This window comes from Palaemon carinicauda, chromosome 37, assembly GCF_036898095.1.
Source record: "Palaemon carinicauda isolate YSFRI2023 chromosome 37, ASM3689809v2, whole genome shotgun sequence".
Lineage (NCBI taxonomy): Eukaryota > Metazoa > Arthropoda > Malacostraca > Decapoda > Palaemonidae > Palaemon > Palaemon carinicauda.
Window position 1 is genome coordinate 35,917,375 of NC_090761.1, and position 15,293 is coordinate 35,932,667.

The 15,293-nt window shown below is 32.4% G+C and overlaps 1 protein-coding gene across 1 annotated transcript in view; it reads right to left on the bottom strand.

The window, feature by feature from the left end:
• Nucleotides 1–7,636: 7,636 nt before the first annotated feature.
• Nucleotides 7,637–15,293, bottom strand: part of LOC137629272 (uncharacterized) — a 27,212-nt gene continuing 19,555 nt past the window's right edge. The window contains exons 4-7 of the mRNA XM_068360533.1: nucleotides 14,088–14,287; nucleotides 10,570–10,728; nucleotides 9,994–10,125; nucleotides 7,637–7,867 (exon numbers count right to left, since the gene is read on the bottom strand). Coding sequence (XP_068216634.1) covers nucleotides 7,637–7,867; nucleotides 9,994–10,125; nucleotides 10,570–10,728; nucleotides 14,088–14,287 — 722 coding nt within the window. The remainder of the gene's footprint in view (nucleotides 7,868–9,993; nucleotides 10,126–10,569; nucleotides 10,729–14,087; nucleotides 14,288–15,293) is intronic.

The window sequence follows — 15,293 nt, forward strand, 5'->3', positions numbered from 1 at the left end:
GGGGAAAAAAAAAAACTGAATAAAAAAAATTACTGGTGAAAATTTGAATGCTAAATACATAAGTAAAAATAAATATAAAACATCAGTAGTGAAAATTAAAAGCAATTCAGATATAAATAAATGAAAAAGTAAAATCTGTAGTAGGGAAAATGTTTCATTAAAGAAATAAAGAAAACTACTTTAAAGATTGACAATAGCCCTGTGTGAAAATCACATAATTAAGTTGCTCCCTCAATCGGTAAACAAAGATTCTGAGATACGGGCAAACTTTAAGTTTTTGATTGCAAACTAAAATTTATTACAACTGCAATTCAGGATTAAACTAATAAATGAAACCATGAAAGGATGGATTAGAAAAGACACCTATACAATGAAATCCTGAGGATATTTTTTTTCAGTTATTCAAATTAAATGAGAACTTGAAATTTTGACCTAGAAATATTCCCTTGAGAGAGAGAGAGAGAGAGAGAGAGAGAGAGAGAGAGAGAGAGAGAGAGAGAGAGAGAGAGAGAGAGAGAGAGAGAGAGAGCTTAAGTTCGAGAAATATATCTTTTATAATAATTTTGCAGTTATTTGATTTACTTTAAATTTTCCATTTCTGAATAAGTTAGAATATTGCAATGATTAATCAGAAACCCTTTCTTGAACGTGAGCTAGGTTCCCATTGGATATCCTTGACCAACATTCTTACTTGACCTTATAAATGAAGAAATTTTCCTATTAGATGAAACGTTAAAGATATACAAATAACAATGAATAACGTCAGAAAACAACGAAAAACACAGAAAAAACGGTAGAAAACGACGAAAAACGCTAATAAGGTCAGAACACGACGAAAAACGCAGAAATATAACGTCAGACCACTGGAGAAAAAAAAAAAAAACGGTGTGGGCCATCTGAGGAAGGGTGAACACTATCCATTCCACGGCCATATGCGAGGACAATCAAGGGCTCCTCCAGCATTAAAGTAAGAGTTCCGGTAAACCCCGTGGCCACATAGTTTTCCCCCTTTTAAACTAGATTAGTTTCTCGTTTCACTTGATTTAGTTTAAATGGTTTTTACATAATTCGGGTTGAGTGCGTGGGATTTGGTGTACACATTTTGTGTACAACTTTTGTTTTTAGAGACTAGTACAGTCTCGGGTCAAAAGACCGTGTGTCCGACCCCACTTTAATCATTTATCATTGCAAGAGACCTCGAGTCTCGCATATTTTGACTGCCTTTTGATTTTGCTAATTTGCATTTGATTTATTTTGATTTGTGCTTTTTTAACCTCCTTTGCTCCTGTTAAGATTTTCAATTTTTCAATGTAAATTTTGTGTAATAAAATAACAAAATTAAGGTAATCACACCCTTTTGTATCACTGCTCCCTCATTTGATTGATTATGTCTAGCATGAATATTTAATCTCTGGATAATATACCCGATATTTTGATAGGAGTAAGTCTAAATACCCTAAGTGTAATAGTGTGTTAGCGAATGACTAATATTCATTCTATGCTTAGTAGGTAAAGATCCTTATCTTTAACTGATATTTAACTATACTACATCACTGCTCCCTCCACTGCCATTGTTTCAATAATTTGATAACGTAAAATTCCTGTCCAGCTTCACACTGGGGTCCCTAGGACGGAGTCGAAACAGAGCCTAAGAGGGAGATAACTAGACCTTACAAAGTTAAGGATATCATATTACCTTTACTTCGTGTGGAGTTTTCAGACCTCTGGACAGAGGCCAATCTTTGACAGAGTGAAGGTATGTGAACTACATCATCAAAGTTATTACTATGGTCTTTGTGCCTTGAGCGATAGTGCTTCTTTTCCTCCCTTGCTGCTCTTTGCGTCAATGTTGTAGGAGACGTTCCCGGAATAACAAGTTCCCACTCAACAATTAAATGAATAAAAATACATTTCTCCACAGGTTAAAACTTCTGTTATTATTATTATTATTATTATTATTAAATGCTAAGCTACAACCCTAGTTGTAGAAGCAGGATGCTATAAGCCCAGGGGCCCCAACAGGGAAAATAGCCCAGTCAGGAAAGGAAATAAGGAAAAATTAAATATTTTAGGAATAGTAACAATATTAAAATAAATATTTCCTATTAAACCTATAAAAACTTTAACAGAACAAGGGGAATAGAAACTAGATAGAAAAGTGTGCCTGAGTGTACCCTCAAGCAAGAGAACTCTAACCCAAGGCAGTGTAAGACCATGGTACAGAGGCTATGGCACTACCCAAGAATAGAGAACAATGGTTTGATTTTGGAGTGTCCTTCTCCTAGAAGAGCTGCTTACCATAGCTAAAGAGTCTTTTCTACCCTTACCAAGAGGAAAGTAGCCACTGAACAATTACAGTGCAGTAGTTAACCCCTTTGGTAAAGAAGAATTGTCTAGCAATCACAGTGTTGTCAGGTGTATGAGGACAGAGGAGAATCTGTGAAGGATAGGCCAGACTATTCGGTGTCTGTGTAGGCAAAGGGAAAGAACCGTAACCAGAGAGAAGGGTCCTATGTAGTACTGTCTGGCCGGTCAAAGGACCTCAACTCTCTAGCGGTAGTATCTCAACGAACGAACGGAGTTAATACAACTGTTTCGTAGAATGTCAACAAACAAATTAAAATTATACCGGTAGTATAGGATATAGATAATTTTTGCAGTTTTCCATGGATTTATTATACGTCCAAGAAACTAATATAATGAGAGGAAAATTTTTGTTCACCATTAATTTCCATTTCCCCAGTATATTTTCCTCACCCAAAACCCAGGGTTCACATTGGGGGTCCCCCATTATCGGTGGATATATGCATACATACATGCATATATAAACAATCACTACGTATTTATCTGCCGTGAAAATCAGTGTCATAAGAAACACCTGTTTTTCTAGTACAAAAGCTTGTCCCGTCCGAAACTAATAAAACCTTAATAACTTTTTAGCTTTGGTATCTAGACGGGTGGCTGGTAATAGTATTTAGCGCCAAAGAGAAGAGAGAGAGAGAGAGAGAGAGAGAGAGAGAGAGAGAGAGAGAGAGAGAGAGAGAGAGAGAGAGCAAATATTATAGTTAACTAAATAATTTGCAATTACGTTTTCTTTGATTCTTACTACACTTGGAAATAATGACAAAAATCTTAATGGGGTGACTTCAGTAATATAAAATCTTTAATAGTTTTTTTTAATGATTTTGTTGTAAAATTATAGAAAAGTACGATAATCGTGATGAAAAAAATAAGACTGGTATATGATTAATTTTATAGTGCTGTTATACCAGTTTTTTATGGCGATAATTAGCGGAAACTACATTTTTTTAGATATAGCAAGTCGACTACCATAACTAGAACCACAGATTTCCGCTTGTTGTCGTCAGAGTGAACGTTGAAAACATCCTGAAATACACCATGTACTACTTTAATTTTATGTCATTGATACCGATTTGTTTAAACTGATTACCTTTTGAAAGTTATTCTCATCTAAACCATTCAAAACACTGCACTGGGGACCATGTACAGCGACAGGCCAAGCCTTTCGGATGCATAGAAACGGGGAATTTTCAATATCAATTTTTTTTAGGAAGTTCATAGCTATGTATTTCATACTGCAAACCGCCTCTTACTCAATCAAGTACATGTTGATCTGCAGAATTAACACCATTTAAAAACTTATTTGTCTTTGCTCCACTGAAGGTCTCTTCTGTTGCAATTTAACATTATCTCCTTTCTCCTCAGTTCTGGCACTTGGTCCATGTTGTACTATGCACGTTGGACGTTTGAACGATTATTTTCTCTTTATCTTAGTCATCTAATTTTTCTTATATAGGTCAACTGGTCTTTGCTGAGCTGTGACTTGAAATTCAACTTGATCCCATTGCTTCTCTTTTCTGGCAAATGGTAGCTCAAATGTTGAGGTATGCATGATAGCCAAGTGGGTAAGCCTTATTCAAAATATCAGCGATAATAAAACTTATCATAGGCATTATCGATCTAGTGTAAGGTCTAATATGTCACAATGAGGCATGAGCAAGGGTTAACTACTGCAATGTAATTGTTCAGTGGCTACTCTACTTTAAGTAAGGGTAGAAGAGTGTACCTCATGTGTTTCACAAACGCTCATACGCTGTAATACTATTTTCTTTTTTCATATACCCCAGTTTCCCACTCCACTTATAACAGAACCTGTTTAAGCTTGCCTTTACAGGCCCAAGTCTGTGCACAAACCTCGCCTAATGGTTCACTCGCACAAGAGACTCTTTAGCTATGGTATGCAGCTCTTGTAGGAAAAGGACTCTCCAAAATCAAACCATTTTTCTCTACTCATGGGTAGTGGCATAGCCTCTGATACTGCCTTGGATTAGAGTTCTCTCGCTTCAGGGTACACTTGAGCACGCTGCTCTGTCTAATTTCTCTTCCTATTGTTTTTTTTTTTTTTTTTTTTTTTTAAGTTTTACAGTTCATATAAGAAAGATCTAATAGTGTATTGTTACTGCTTAAAGAAAAAAAATATTGTTTGTTAATTCTCATGCAGTTTATTTTATTTCCTTGTTTGCTTTCCTCACCGGGGTATTTTTCCCGGTTGGAGCCCTTAGGCTTATAGCATCTTGCTTTTCCACCTAGGGTTATAGCCTATCTTGTAATAATAATATCAATAATAATAATGCAGTTTATATAAGAATGTTGATGCGACAAATGAGGATTAAAAATGTGCCTTATCTCTCTTTTTCATACTGGGTGGATTCAACAGTAAATCTAAAAAATAGGCGCATTTCAGACACGCATAGCATAAATTACCTAAAGCTAAGTATATTAACCTTTTAAAGTGTTAATGTACGCTAATGACAAAAATTCTGAAATCTAGAACATCTAAGGAAGGAGACAAAATATATAATGATGTAATTACACTAGGTCGGTCTCATTGTTCATGATTGATTATTGAACTTACAGCTGACAAAGGCTTCAATTTTAATCAATATTATTATTTAACCAAAACTAAGGATACCATAATCAAAATGAATTTTAGCACCAAAAATGACGAAGACAAACACCAACAATAAACTATACAAGCAACAGCTAGTTCAAACCCGTAGTTACCTTCAAATATAATGGAACTAAAATAATAATTTCAATACATGATTAATAAAATATGAGCTATGATTATATTGCAAATCACAATATTGAAGATAAATAACAAAGAAGTTTAGAATATAAAACCTTTTGCCCTTTATTCTGTTCGAACAAGTAACTTACGGCAGAAACACTACCCATCACTCTATGTGTTTTCTGAACTACCAGATAGAAGGAGGCTACTATGATATATATTATGATGACAAAAGGAGCAAAATGGGTATATTTCTAAAACAAAATTCTGTAACTTCGTTAATAGAGGTTTCTGCCAGTTGAATATGGGATTCACAATAATGCATTTGTAAATATCTATTCAATTATGAGAGTTTTAATGTCCTTTGCACCATTGCACCATTCAATAATTGGACCTCCTAAGCTATGTAGCCACTGAAGTCCTCAAATTAACCCTACTCACCATAAATCCATAATCCATAATCCAGTCTTAGCAACTGCTCTCTATAAGGAGTTTCCATAGTTTTCCCCAGTTCTCGGGATCATAAGCAAGGATAGCTTCCTTAATCTTAGGATCGAGTTCACAAGTATTTCAGATAATTTTATTGATAAGTTCAGACAATGCCTATAGATATCGTATCTTTACTTGATCATCAGTATCTTTATGTTCCAAATAGAAACTCCATTCTAAGTAGGATTTATATTAAGGTATATTCTTTTTTTTCATCCTGGTTCCTCTCAAAGATGGATTTAAAGACCCTCCAGGTATCATTAGATTAAGGAACAGGGAGACAAGAAGACCCACTTAAAAATTCGGAGAGTTTGATGGTAAGCAGTATTAGAATATGAAAAAAGATTTATAATTTTAAGATTCAGATTACTTTTAAAAAACCGAGCATTATACAAATTCAAAGTAATAAACACCCGTTTATCGAAATGCTTCTTATTAAGCCCTTTTTTCTGAATTAATAAATACTCCGCTCCGTCGTTTAGCGTAAGCAGAGATAATTTAACTTTGTAGATGAGTCGCTTTCCCTTTTTCTGTATTATAGTTTCACAGCCATATAATTCTTGCTATACTTTGCCATATACTCTTTTGATTATTGCTCACAATCATTTTGCGCTTTTCTAACGGTATCACTAAATAATAATAGGGTCATTAAGCCCGGCAAAATGCAAACAAATGAGTAACAACATATTTCTTTTATTGTCACAAAGTAACTGATTATGAAAAGAGACCTTATAGTAATGAGGTATTATGACTTAACAACACAAAATAATAAAGAGGATGATGAATTATATGAAGTGGAAGATGATTAAAGGAGCATTATGCTTTAAACAGAAATAAAGCGGATTGTTATATAACGTAAATTCTTAATGACTTGGTAAAGGTAAAAAATTATCGCACCAGTTCTGAAGTGAAAGAATGAATAAAAAGGGAAAATAATAATTTCTTTAACAAAAGAGTCAGGACAAACAACGAAAATACGAAAATTCCTGTAAGAAAACACTGTAGTGCCAATATGGAGATTGCCTTCAATGAAAATCGTAGCAGAGAGGTGTATCACGAACGCATACACGAACGCACACACATGTATGTGTATATATATATATATATATATATATATATATATATATATATATATATATATATATATATATATACACAGTATATATATATATATATATATATATATATATATATACACAGTATATATATATATACATATATATACACATATCATATTATATATATATATATATATATATATATATATATATATATATATATATATATATATATATATATATATAGATACATACATATACTGTGTACATACACACACACACACACACACACACACACATATATATATATATATATATATATATATATATATACATATATATATATATATATATATATATATATATATATATATATATATATATATATATATATATATGCATGTGTGTGTATGTGCCAGTGATCATAACCCCGAAACTTTGGGAAACCATATTGTTGATATATGATTTATTAGTGTAAATCTCTCTTTTGGGCGGACCTTTAATTATATAGAACTAATGAAATTGAGTAGATGAGGGATTATCTTCACACAGACGATTACTGCATGTATATGTATATGTATGTATGTATACATATATATATATATATATATATATATATATATATATATATATATATATATATATACATATATTTGTGTGCGAATATGTACATACATACATACATACATACATACATACACACACACACACACATATATATATATATATATATATATATATATTTGTGTGTGCATGTGTGTATGCATATGTATTCTCGCACATGCACATGTACTATGTATATATATATATATATATACTATATATATATATATATATATATATATATATATATATACATATATATATATATATATATATATATATATATATATATATAAGCACAGGTGTATTTGTATATTTGTTTTTTATTTCATGAATGATTCCTTTGAATGTATATTCAATAAAATTCTCATAAGAAAAAGACTGCCAGCCAATTCTACCATCCACCACCTCCATAATATCCTCCTCCTCCGGCAAAAATACCTCCTCCACCTCTGTATGCTCCTCCCATGGGAGGATATCCATTTGCAACTCCAGGGTATGCAATGCCCATGCCCCTGGGGAATCCTCCCCAGGCGAACCCGCTTGGCCGTACCACCGGGGCGTGTCTGTGATAAGCCCGGCCTGCGGCTATTGTGTGTCTTCTCTCGCCTTCTATCTGATATTGCTGTAAGAAGATATATAGTACATGATGTTATGATAGTAACCTTTTTGGTAGATTTAAAAAAAAGTCTATCCTTTAATTCAATTAAAAAGGGAGAATAAAGTCTTAAATCTTAGGAGCAGTAATATAGATATATTTGTTTTTCAAGTTGATATGTTTCTCTAATGCCTATTTTATCTGTGCAAATATGAATTTTTATTATATCTTTTAGGATTTCAAGTCCTGTCATTTTATTTTTAATCTATCTTTGCTTGAGTGTTATGAATACTTATAAAATTTTCTTTATTGAATTAATTTCATTCCCTTAAACTATTCTTACCAGCTAATTCCAGCTCTTTTAACCTCTTAAATAAGGAAAAAACGTTTTAATATCGAAATATAACTGCCACCCCCCCAAATAAAAAAAATATTTTTCAGCGTCTTCAATAAGATTTCGTCACTGAGGTTTCCAAAAACCAAACGTAGTAATAATATCTATATCAGCTGTTCCGAAGGAAAGAGAAACGAAGACAGGATTTGCAATATTTTTCATCTGATATCTTACGACAAGCTGAAGACGTTGGAACGAAATCTATATTTTAAAAGTTGTTGGACAATGTTTCTTATTTTTTTTTCCTTTTTCAACCTCAACGATGGCAAAGGCCCTATTTTCTTCCCAAGAGATCCTAGTTTTAGGAAATCATTCTTCATTATTTTCCTGAACTTAAGCTTATTGGGATGTTTCCTGGAGAGAGTTATATGCAATTCTCTCCATTTCATAGAATTTGATTTAATTCAATTGATGAAATTTTAACTACTTGGCCCAGTGATTTGACTACTTGACCCAGTGATTTGACTACTTAGCTTAGAATTTTGACCATCGGACTCAGCATTGCGACTTTACCCAGCCTTTTGACCACTGACTATGCGTTGCGCTCCAGAAGGCAATTTAGCACCAAGGCGTAAATGGGCGAAAAAAAACTTAGTTGTACTGCTGAAAGAAAAATGAGAAGAGGTTGAACAACAAAATAGAATGAAAGTAGTGGGGACTTATTTAAAGGAGAAACCGTAAAATGTGGTTGCAATATGGGTCGAAAGAACGCTCCAAAAATCTTATAGCATTACCTTCAGTAAACAGCGTGAGGTGATCTGACATCGATACTCCTGTATAAGACAATAGAATACCCGTCTTTTTGATCTTTGTTCTTGATTTATAAAAAAATAAAAAAAAAAAATAAAAAAAAAAAACATTCAGAAGTAAAAAAAAAGGAAAAGAAAAAAAACGAAAAAAAAATCAGAAGTCTCGCTAACTTCTGAAAATGACCTCGAAATATTGTACAAATTTCCCTCCCATTTTCATAATTCATTCTAGAATGGCCATTAGACTGTTAATATTACTTTTACTTGCTAAGCTTGGAAAATTAAGATGCCATGAGCCCAGGGGCTCCAACGGGGAAAATAGCCCAGTGAGAAAAGGAAACAAGGAAATAAGAGAATTAATTGATAATTAAAATAAAATATTTTAAAAACAGTAACAACAATTAAAATAAATATTCCATAGATACACTATAAAAACTTCAACAAAAGAGGAAGAGAAATTAGATAGAACAGAACAACAATTAAAATAAATATTTCATATGTAAACTAAAAAACACTTTAACAATCCAAGAGGAAGAGAAATTTGATAGAATAATGTGCCTGAGTGTACCCTCAAGCAAGAGAACTCCATCACCTTTTCCATCCTAATCCGAGTAATAAATTTCAATAGAATAAACTTAAAGGAAATAATGAATTAGCTCCACCATTCTTATGAAAATGAAAGCCAGTGAAATCAAAATTTGTTAAAAATTTGCATTAAAAAAAAAAAAACGGCAAATAACTAGCAACACGTATTCCAGGATTTTTATCGTTTTAAAAACGGATATATTGATGTAAAGGAGTGATATTACGGTCACCAACCCGTAAAAGATAATAGGAAAGTAGGGTAAAAATACGGTCGTCCGTATTTTACTGAAATACGGCTGAGAACAGTATATTCTTACGGCGAATTTCCGATTAAAATTACGGTTTTTTTTTAAGTGTAGGAAAAATGTAATTAGTGGATCATTCTGATAAAGGGAAACAGAGATCCTCAAGAATGTCGTCCTTACCAGAATGATAGCTCCGGATAAAAGAAGGGCTCGACCTGGGATGTCGAAGCCCTTCGGGAACTGCAAGACAATTCCTTTGGACTTCGTATAAACGATGCTTCCGTAGTCACTTGGATACATATTTGGAGTAACCTGTTGAAAGATGTGGTTTTGGTGTTAAGGTTTTTTTATACGTAGATTGTTGACACTAAATAGACAAAAGGGAAATATATTATTATCAGAATTCATTTTTCTAATGAATAATCGTTTTTTATCGTTCGAGAAGTACATTAAATAACGTTAAAGTTTTTCACGATGAAGATGATGATGATGATGATGATGATGATTATTATCATTATTACAATTATCATTATTATTATTATTTTTATCATTATTATTATTATTATTATTATTATTATTATTATTATTATTATTATTAACATTATTATTATCATTATTATTATCTAATTGTGATATTAGAAGTTTTAGATATACCCAACATAATGTTCTTTATACACACAAAAAAATCCATATAATAAATTATACATCTTACATTTCTTCTGTTTCATTATTATGCACAACTTCTAACCAAATTACCTTATAATGGCGTTCGCCCGACATCTGGTTGAAATAAGTCCTTCTGACGACACAGAGATTTTTACCTGGCATCCATTTCAGCAGGTGATAATTAGTGTATGAGCGGCTGTCTTCCATCAGTCCCAGTATGGCCGTGTGAGTCAGCTTTATCTTCCACGCCTGGAATGAATGGTATTCTCTATTTTCTGGGAGGAATATAATAATAATAATAATAATAATAATAATAATAATAATAATAATAATAAAATTAATAATAATAATAATAATAATAATAATAATAATAAAATTAATATTAATAATAGTAATAAAAATAATAAAATAATAATAATAATATTTAATAATAATAATAAAAATGATAATAATAACAATGACAATAATAATACTAATGATAATAATCGTCATTATTATCATCATTAGCATTATGGACGTGACATTACCAATCTTATTATTATTATTATTATTATTACTATTATTATTATTATTATTATTATTATTATTATTACTATTATTATTATTATCATTATTATTATTATTATTATTATTATCATTATTAGAAGAAGAAGAAGAAGAAGAAGAAGAAGAAGAAGAAGAAGAAGAAGAAGAAGAAGGAGTCCCTACCGGCAATCTCAATTTTGAAGTAATTTTGTTTAAACGGAACCGACCTCTTTTTTTTTTTTTTTTTTTTTTTTTTTTTTTTTTTTTTTTGGGGGGGGGGGGGGTATTATTCACATAAGGTGGACAGTAATTTACACCATCCTTTAAATACCAACCCTTTCTCAGTGGGGATACCTTAACGTGGTAAAAAGTTTTTTATATCACCATGATCAACAAAGCTGTAGTAATCAGGGCCACCCATATTAGCTTGTTTGCTGCGAACAATCAGACTAAAGTCTCCCACCATCACTAATCCGCACTGGCCAGCGTGGTGATGAAAATTGGCCAAACCCCATACAGGAATACAGATATGTCTGAGGCCTTTATCTTGCATTGGACTAGAAACGACTGGTTTTATTGTTGTTATTAAATATTAATGGTTATGGCTATAAAACATAAAGCATATTGCATCATCAAGCCAAATTTGATTAAATATTCACAAATTCTGAAAGTGTTGAGAGATTTCGCGTATTAAAGACTGACAATAAATTACCTGATGTGGTGTCAGAATATAGTGTACTCAGCTTTGAATTATGCAATCCTAACTCATTAATTATCTTCATATATTTTTACAGAGCTAGACAGGTGAGGTAGGGGATACTGCTAACAGTGTTCCTTACATGGTGTACTGTAGACGTTACAAAGGGTTCTTTGCTGCATCCATTCAACAATCCTGGCTGCTTGTCCCTCTCCCTTAAAGTCTCCCAATCTTTCATTACGTCTCTCCTTCTCCCTTTAAGTCTCTCCCTCTTCCTTTTGGTTATTCTCTCTCTTTCATTACGTCTCTCCCTCTCACTTATGGGTCTCTCCCTCCCTCTCACTTAGGGTAGTCCCTCCCTCTTTAAGCCTCTTCTGGCCCAGCTGACCACCTTCATAAACATTGCTTTGATATCGAAACCTCATTTGGAAGTCTAGAAAGACTTCGTTGAACTAATTTGAAATGATCCACAGGCTTGAATTCACAAATAGAAAAAGGCTGAGTTAAAATGAAACAAAAAGTATCGTAAAAATGTAGTGAGACGAGTTAAAACATACCAATGGATAAAAAGAACTATATTTGAAAAACATTGAAGCACATATTTAAAAATGTCTGCCTTTTGTTTAAACAGAACATGATATTTGGTTTTTATTGCCTTTGTCACAACGTTTTTCGTTTTTACTTCCCTTTTCATTACGATGTTTTAGGAGAGTATTCTGTTAAGAAATAGATGGAAAATTACAATTCAACACGACATCCGTACGCAAAGTATATTAGAAAATAGAATACTTAAGAAATGACTGAAATCTATTTCTTTAGAAATTGACGTGTACAGAAAATGACATAAAATTTGAGTTTTTAAGACATAATCACACTGTCATCAACTTTCATGGAGGTGAATCGACCAACAGTGCAAAAAATGAAAAATGAAAGTGAAAATTAGTCTACAACTTTTCTTGCTTTATTACTTTTCATTCCATTTTTTCCTCAGTATTTGGCCCACTTATAACTTCGCTTTGTTGAGTACTGTACCATAATTGCTTGAAGGAATTTCAAGAAAATTTAAGAATCAAAGAGATTATTTGAAGACAGCTTGTGATTAATCATAGGGTTGCAAGAAAATAAAGGATAAATTAGAGAGTATTTTAAGAAGATTAGGGTAAATCAAAAGGAACAATATAAGATAAGGATGATATATCAAATATAAAGATAAGTAATGTTGTAAAATACAAGGATGATTTGGTGAGTTACAGGAGGTATTACAAGGATATAGGACACAATTTAGAAGAATCATTAAAAATATCATAAATTGAGAAAATCATAAAAATTAAGTAAAGGACACGTTGCAAAAAGCACCACAAAAATGTGCGAGTCAAAGAAAGCATATAAAAAATAATATTTTATAGAGAGCCGAGATCACTAGAAGTTGGCTGAAATTAATTTATAGAGAACACTACAAAAAATATAGGAAATGCTAATGACGGATAAGATTCACTGAAAATGTTACAAAAGCCACCATGTCATTGCTTGTAATTTCTGCCCAAAAATGCTCTAAAAATTTGTCTAATTTTTTTTTTTCGACTGGAAATACAAACTTGGTGTGTGATTTAACATAACATGCAGTATTATGCTTAAGATATAATTTGAAGTATATCGTTTAGCTTTAGTGGTTCCCGAACCTTTTTAGGCTGGCGCCCCCTTTGCTTCTAGATAAAGCATTTGCGGTCCCTTCCCTTGATATACTTTACAATACATAACAGACCTATGCATTCGTTTATAATTTGAATGTAAAATTTGTTATCTATAAATTGCATATAAGCTTCTTTTCTTTAGTGTTAAAGACATATTTTTTGTCATTATGATTTTGCAAATAAAAAGGAAATAAACTTTATTGTTTAAATCAGTGGTTCCCAACCTTTTTTCTGTCATTTCCCCCTGCACCCAGTTCAACCATCCAGATTTCCCCCTTCATGCTCCGCCCAGCCCTCTTGCCCACTCGCCTGCCTCAGAAATGGGCCTGACACTCCAATTCTCCCCTTGAATATCATGTCTTTGAGAACTGATATGATCATATTACAATTGAATGGCTAACAACAAATTGCCGCATGTACTATGAGAACATTTTCCGCTTGTTTTAGTTAGTAGGTAGTGTAATTATTTCCCCCCTGGAAGCTTAAAATTTCCCCCCAGGGGGAAATTTCCCTCAGGTTGGGAACCACTGGTATAAATGCTCTTAATCTAGGTATTTTTCCTCCAAGCTCTTAATGCCACCCTGTCGCCCGCAACTGCAGCTTTTTTTCTCATCACCCAATGGGGTCGGTTTTGCAAGCTTTGGGAACCACTGCTTTAGGTTTAGATATTATTTTAAGATTTTCCTCAAACTTACGGAATGCACAGGCAAGAAGCAGAAGTTTTTCTCCACCTTTTTCATGCTAAGAACTTGTTGGTACGTGGCGGTGGTAACGGTGAAATTGGTTCCAGTTAGGAAGGCACTTCCGTAGCCACAACAAGAAGACTCATATTCTATAGGGGTACTGGCGTAGTACAGGACAGTCCCCATTGGGTCTTTCACTGTATACGTTTCACCTGTAAATACAAATATTTCTTTTAGACAAGTTTAAGGTCGCAACTCATACAATAATTGATTAATGCCTAACCTTCCAAGTAGGCTGGGTGGAGGGAAACCTACCGAGATTTGTTTCACAAGTACTATACTATCTATTAGAGTGATGCCACCTCACATAGATCGGTGTCACACTTACTAAGGTAGAGTGACGTCACTTCTAGGTGGAGTGTCTTATTTATGCTTTAGGTCTCACATACCTAGAAACGTTTATCAAATACTATTTTGAAATTTTGTTGAATTTAAATCATATACATTAAGACAATCTCTAATAATTAAGATGATTCAAGAATTTACATCAAGAGTAATAAACTTTGCTGCCATTCTTAGATAAAGGCATATGCTCCGTAAGTTTTACATCTATATGAAGGAAAAAAAAAACTACTGCATATAATGTAAATGTAAAACTAGTCCAAATGTTAAATATAATGCTTTGATAAAGCTTCTTAATGCTCTGCAATACCCTTCAATGAATTAATAAAAATCCACACATCTGGAAACATCTAGCAACCCTTATCCCCACAGGAATCACATAATCTTGACTAGAAAAGAAATAACAATGGTGTGCATGTGTAATACATCAAAAAGTCTTTCATTAAGATTTGATGAGAATTAAAATAAATGATAGGGTTTGGCATGCAAGTCTACGAAATAAGTTACCGGTTACAAAGAGAGATCCAACGAAAGAATTAATTGAAGACTAGTAAAATGACACCATATTTTAGAACTAGACTCAAGAAAAGGAATTGGCCAAACGTACCTAACATAGTGTCAATTTTTTAATCTAAGATTTTATATATATATATATATATATATATATATATATATATATATATATATATATATATATATATATATATATATATATATATATAATATATAGATAGATAGACAGATAGATAGATAGATATGTGTACATATATACATATATATATATATATACATACATACATATACATATATATATAT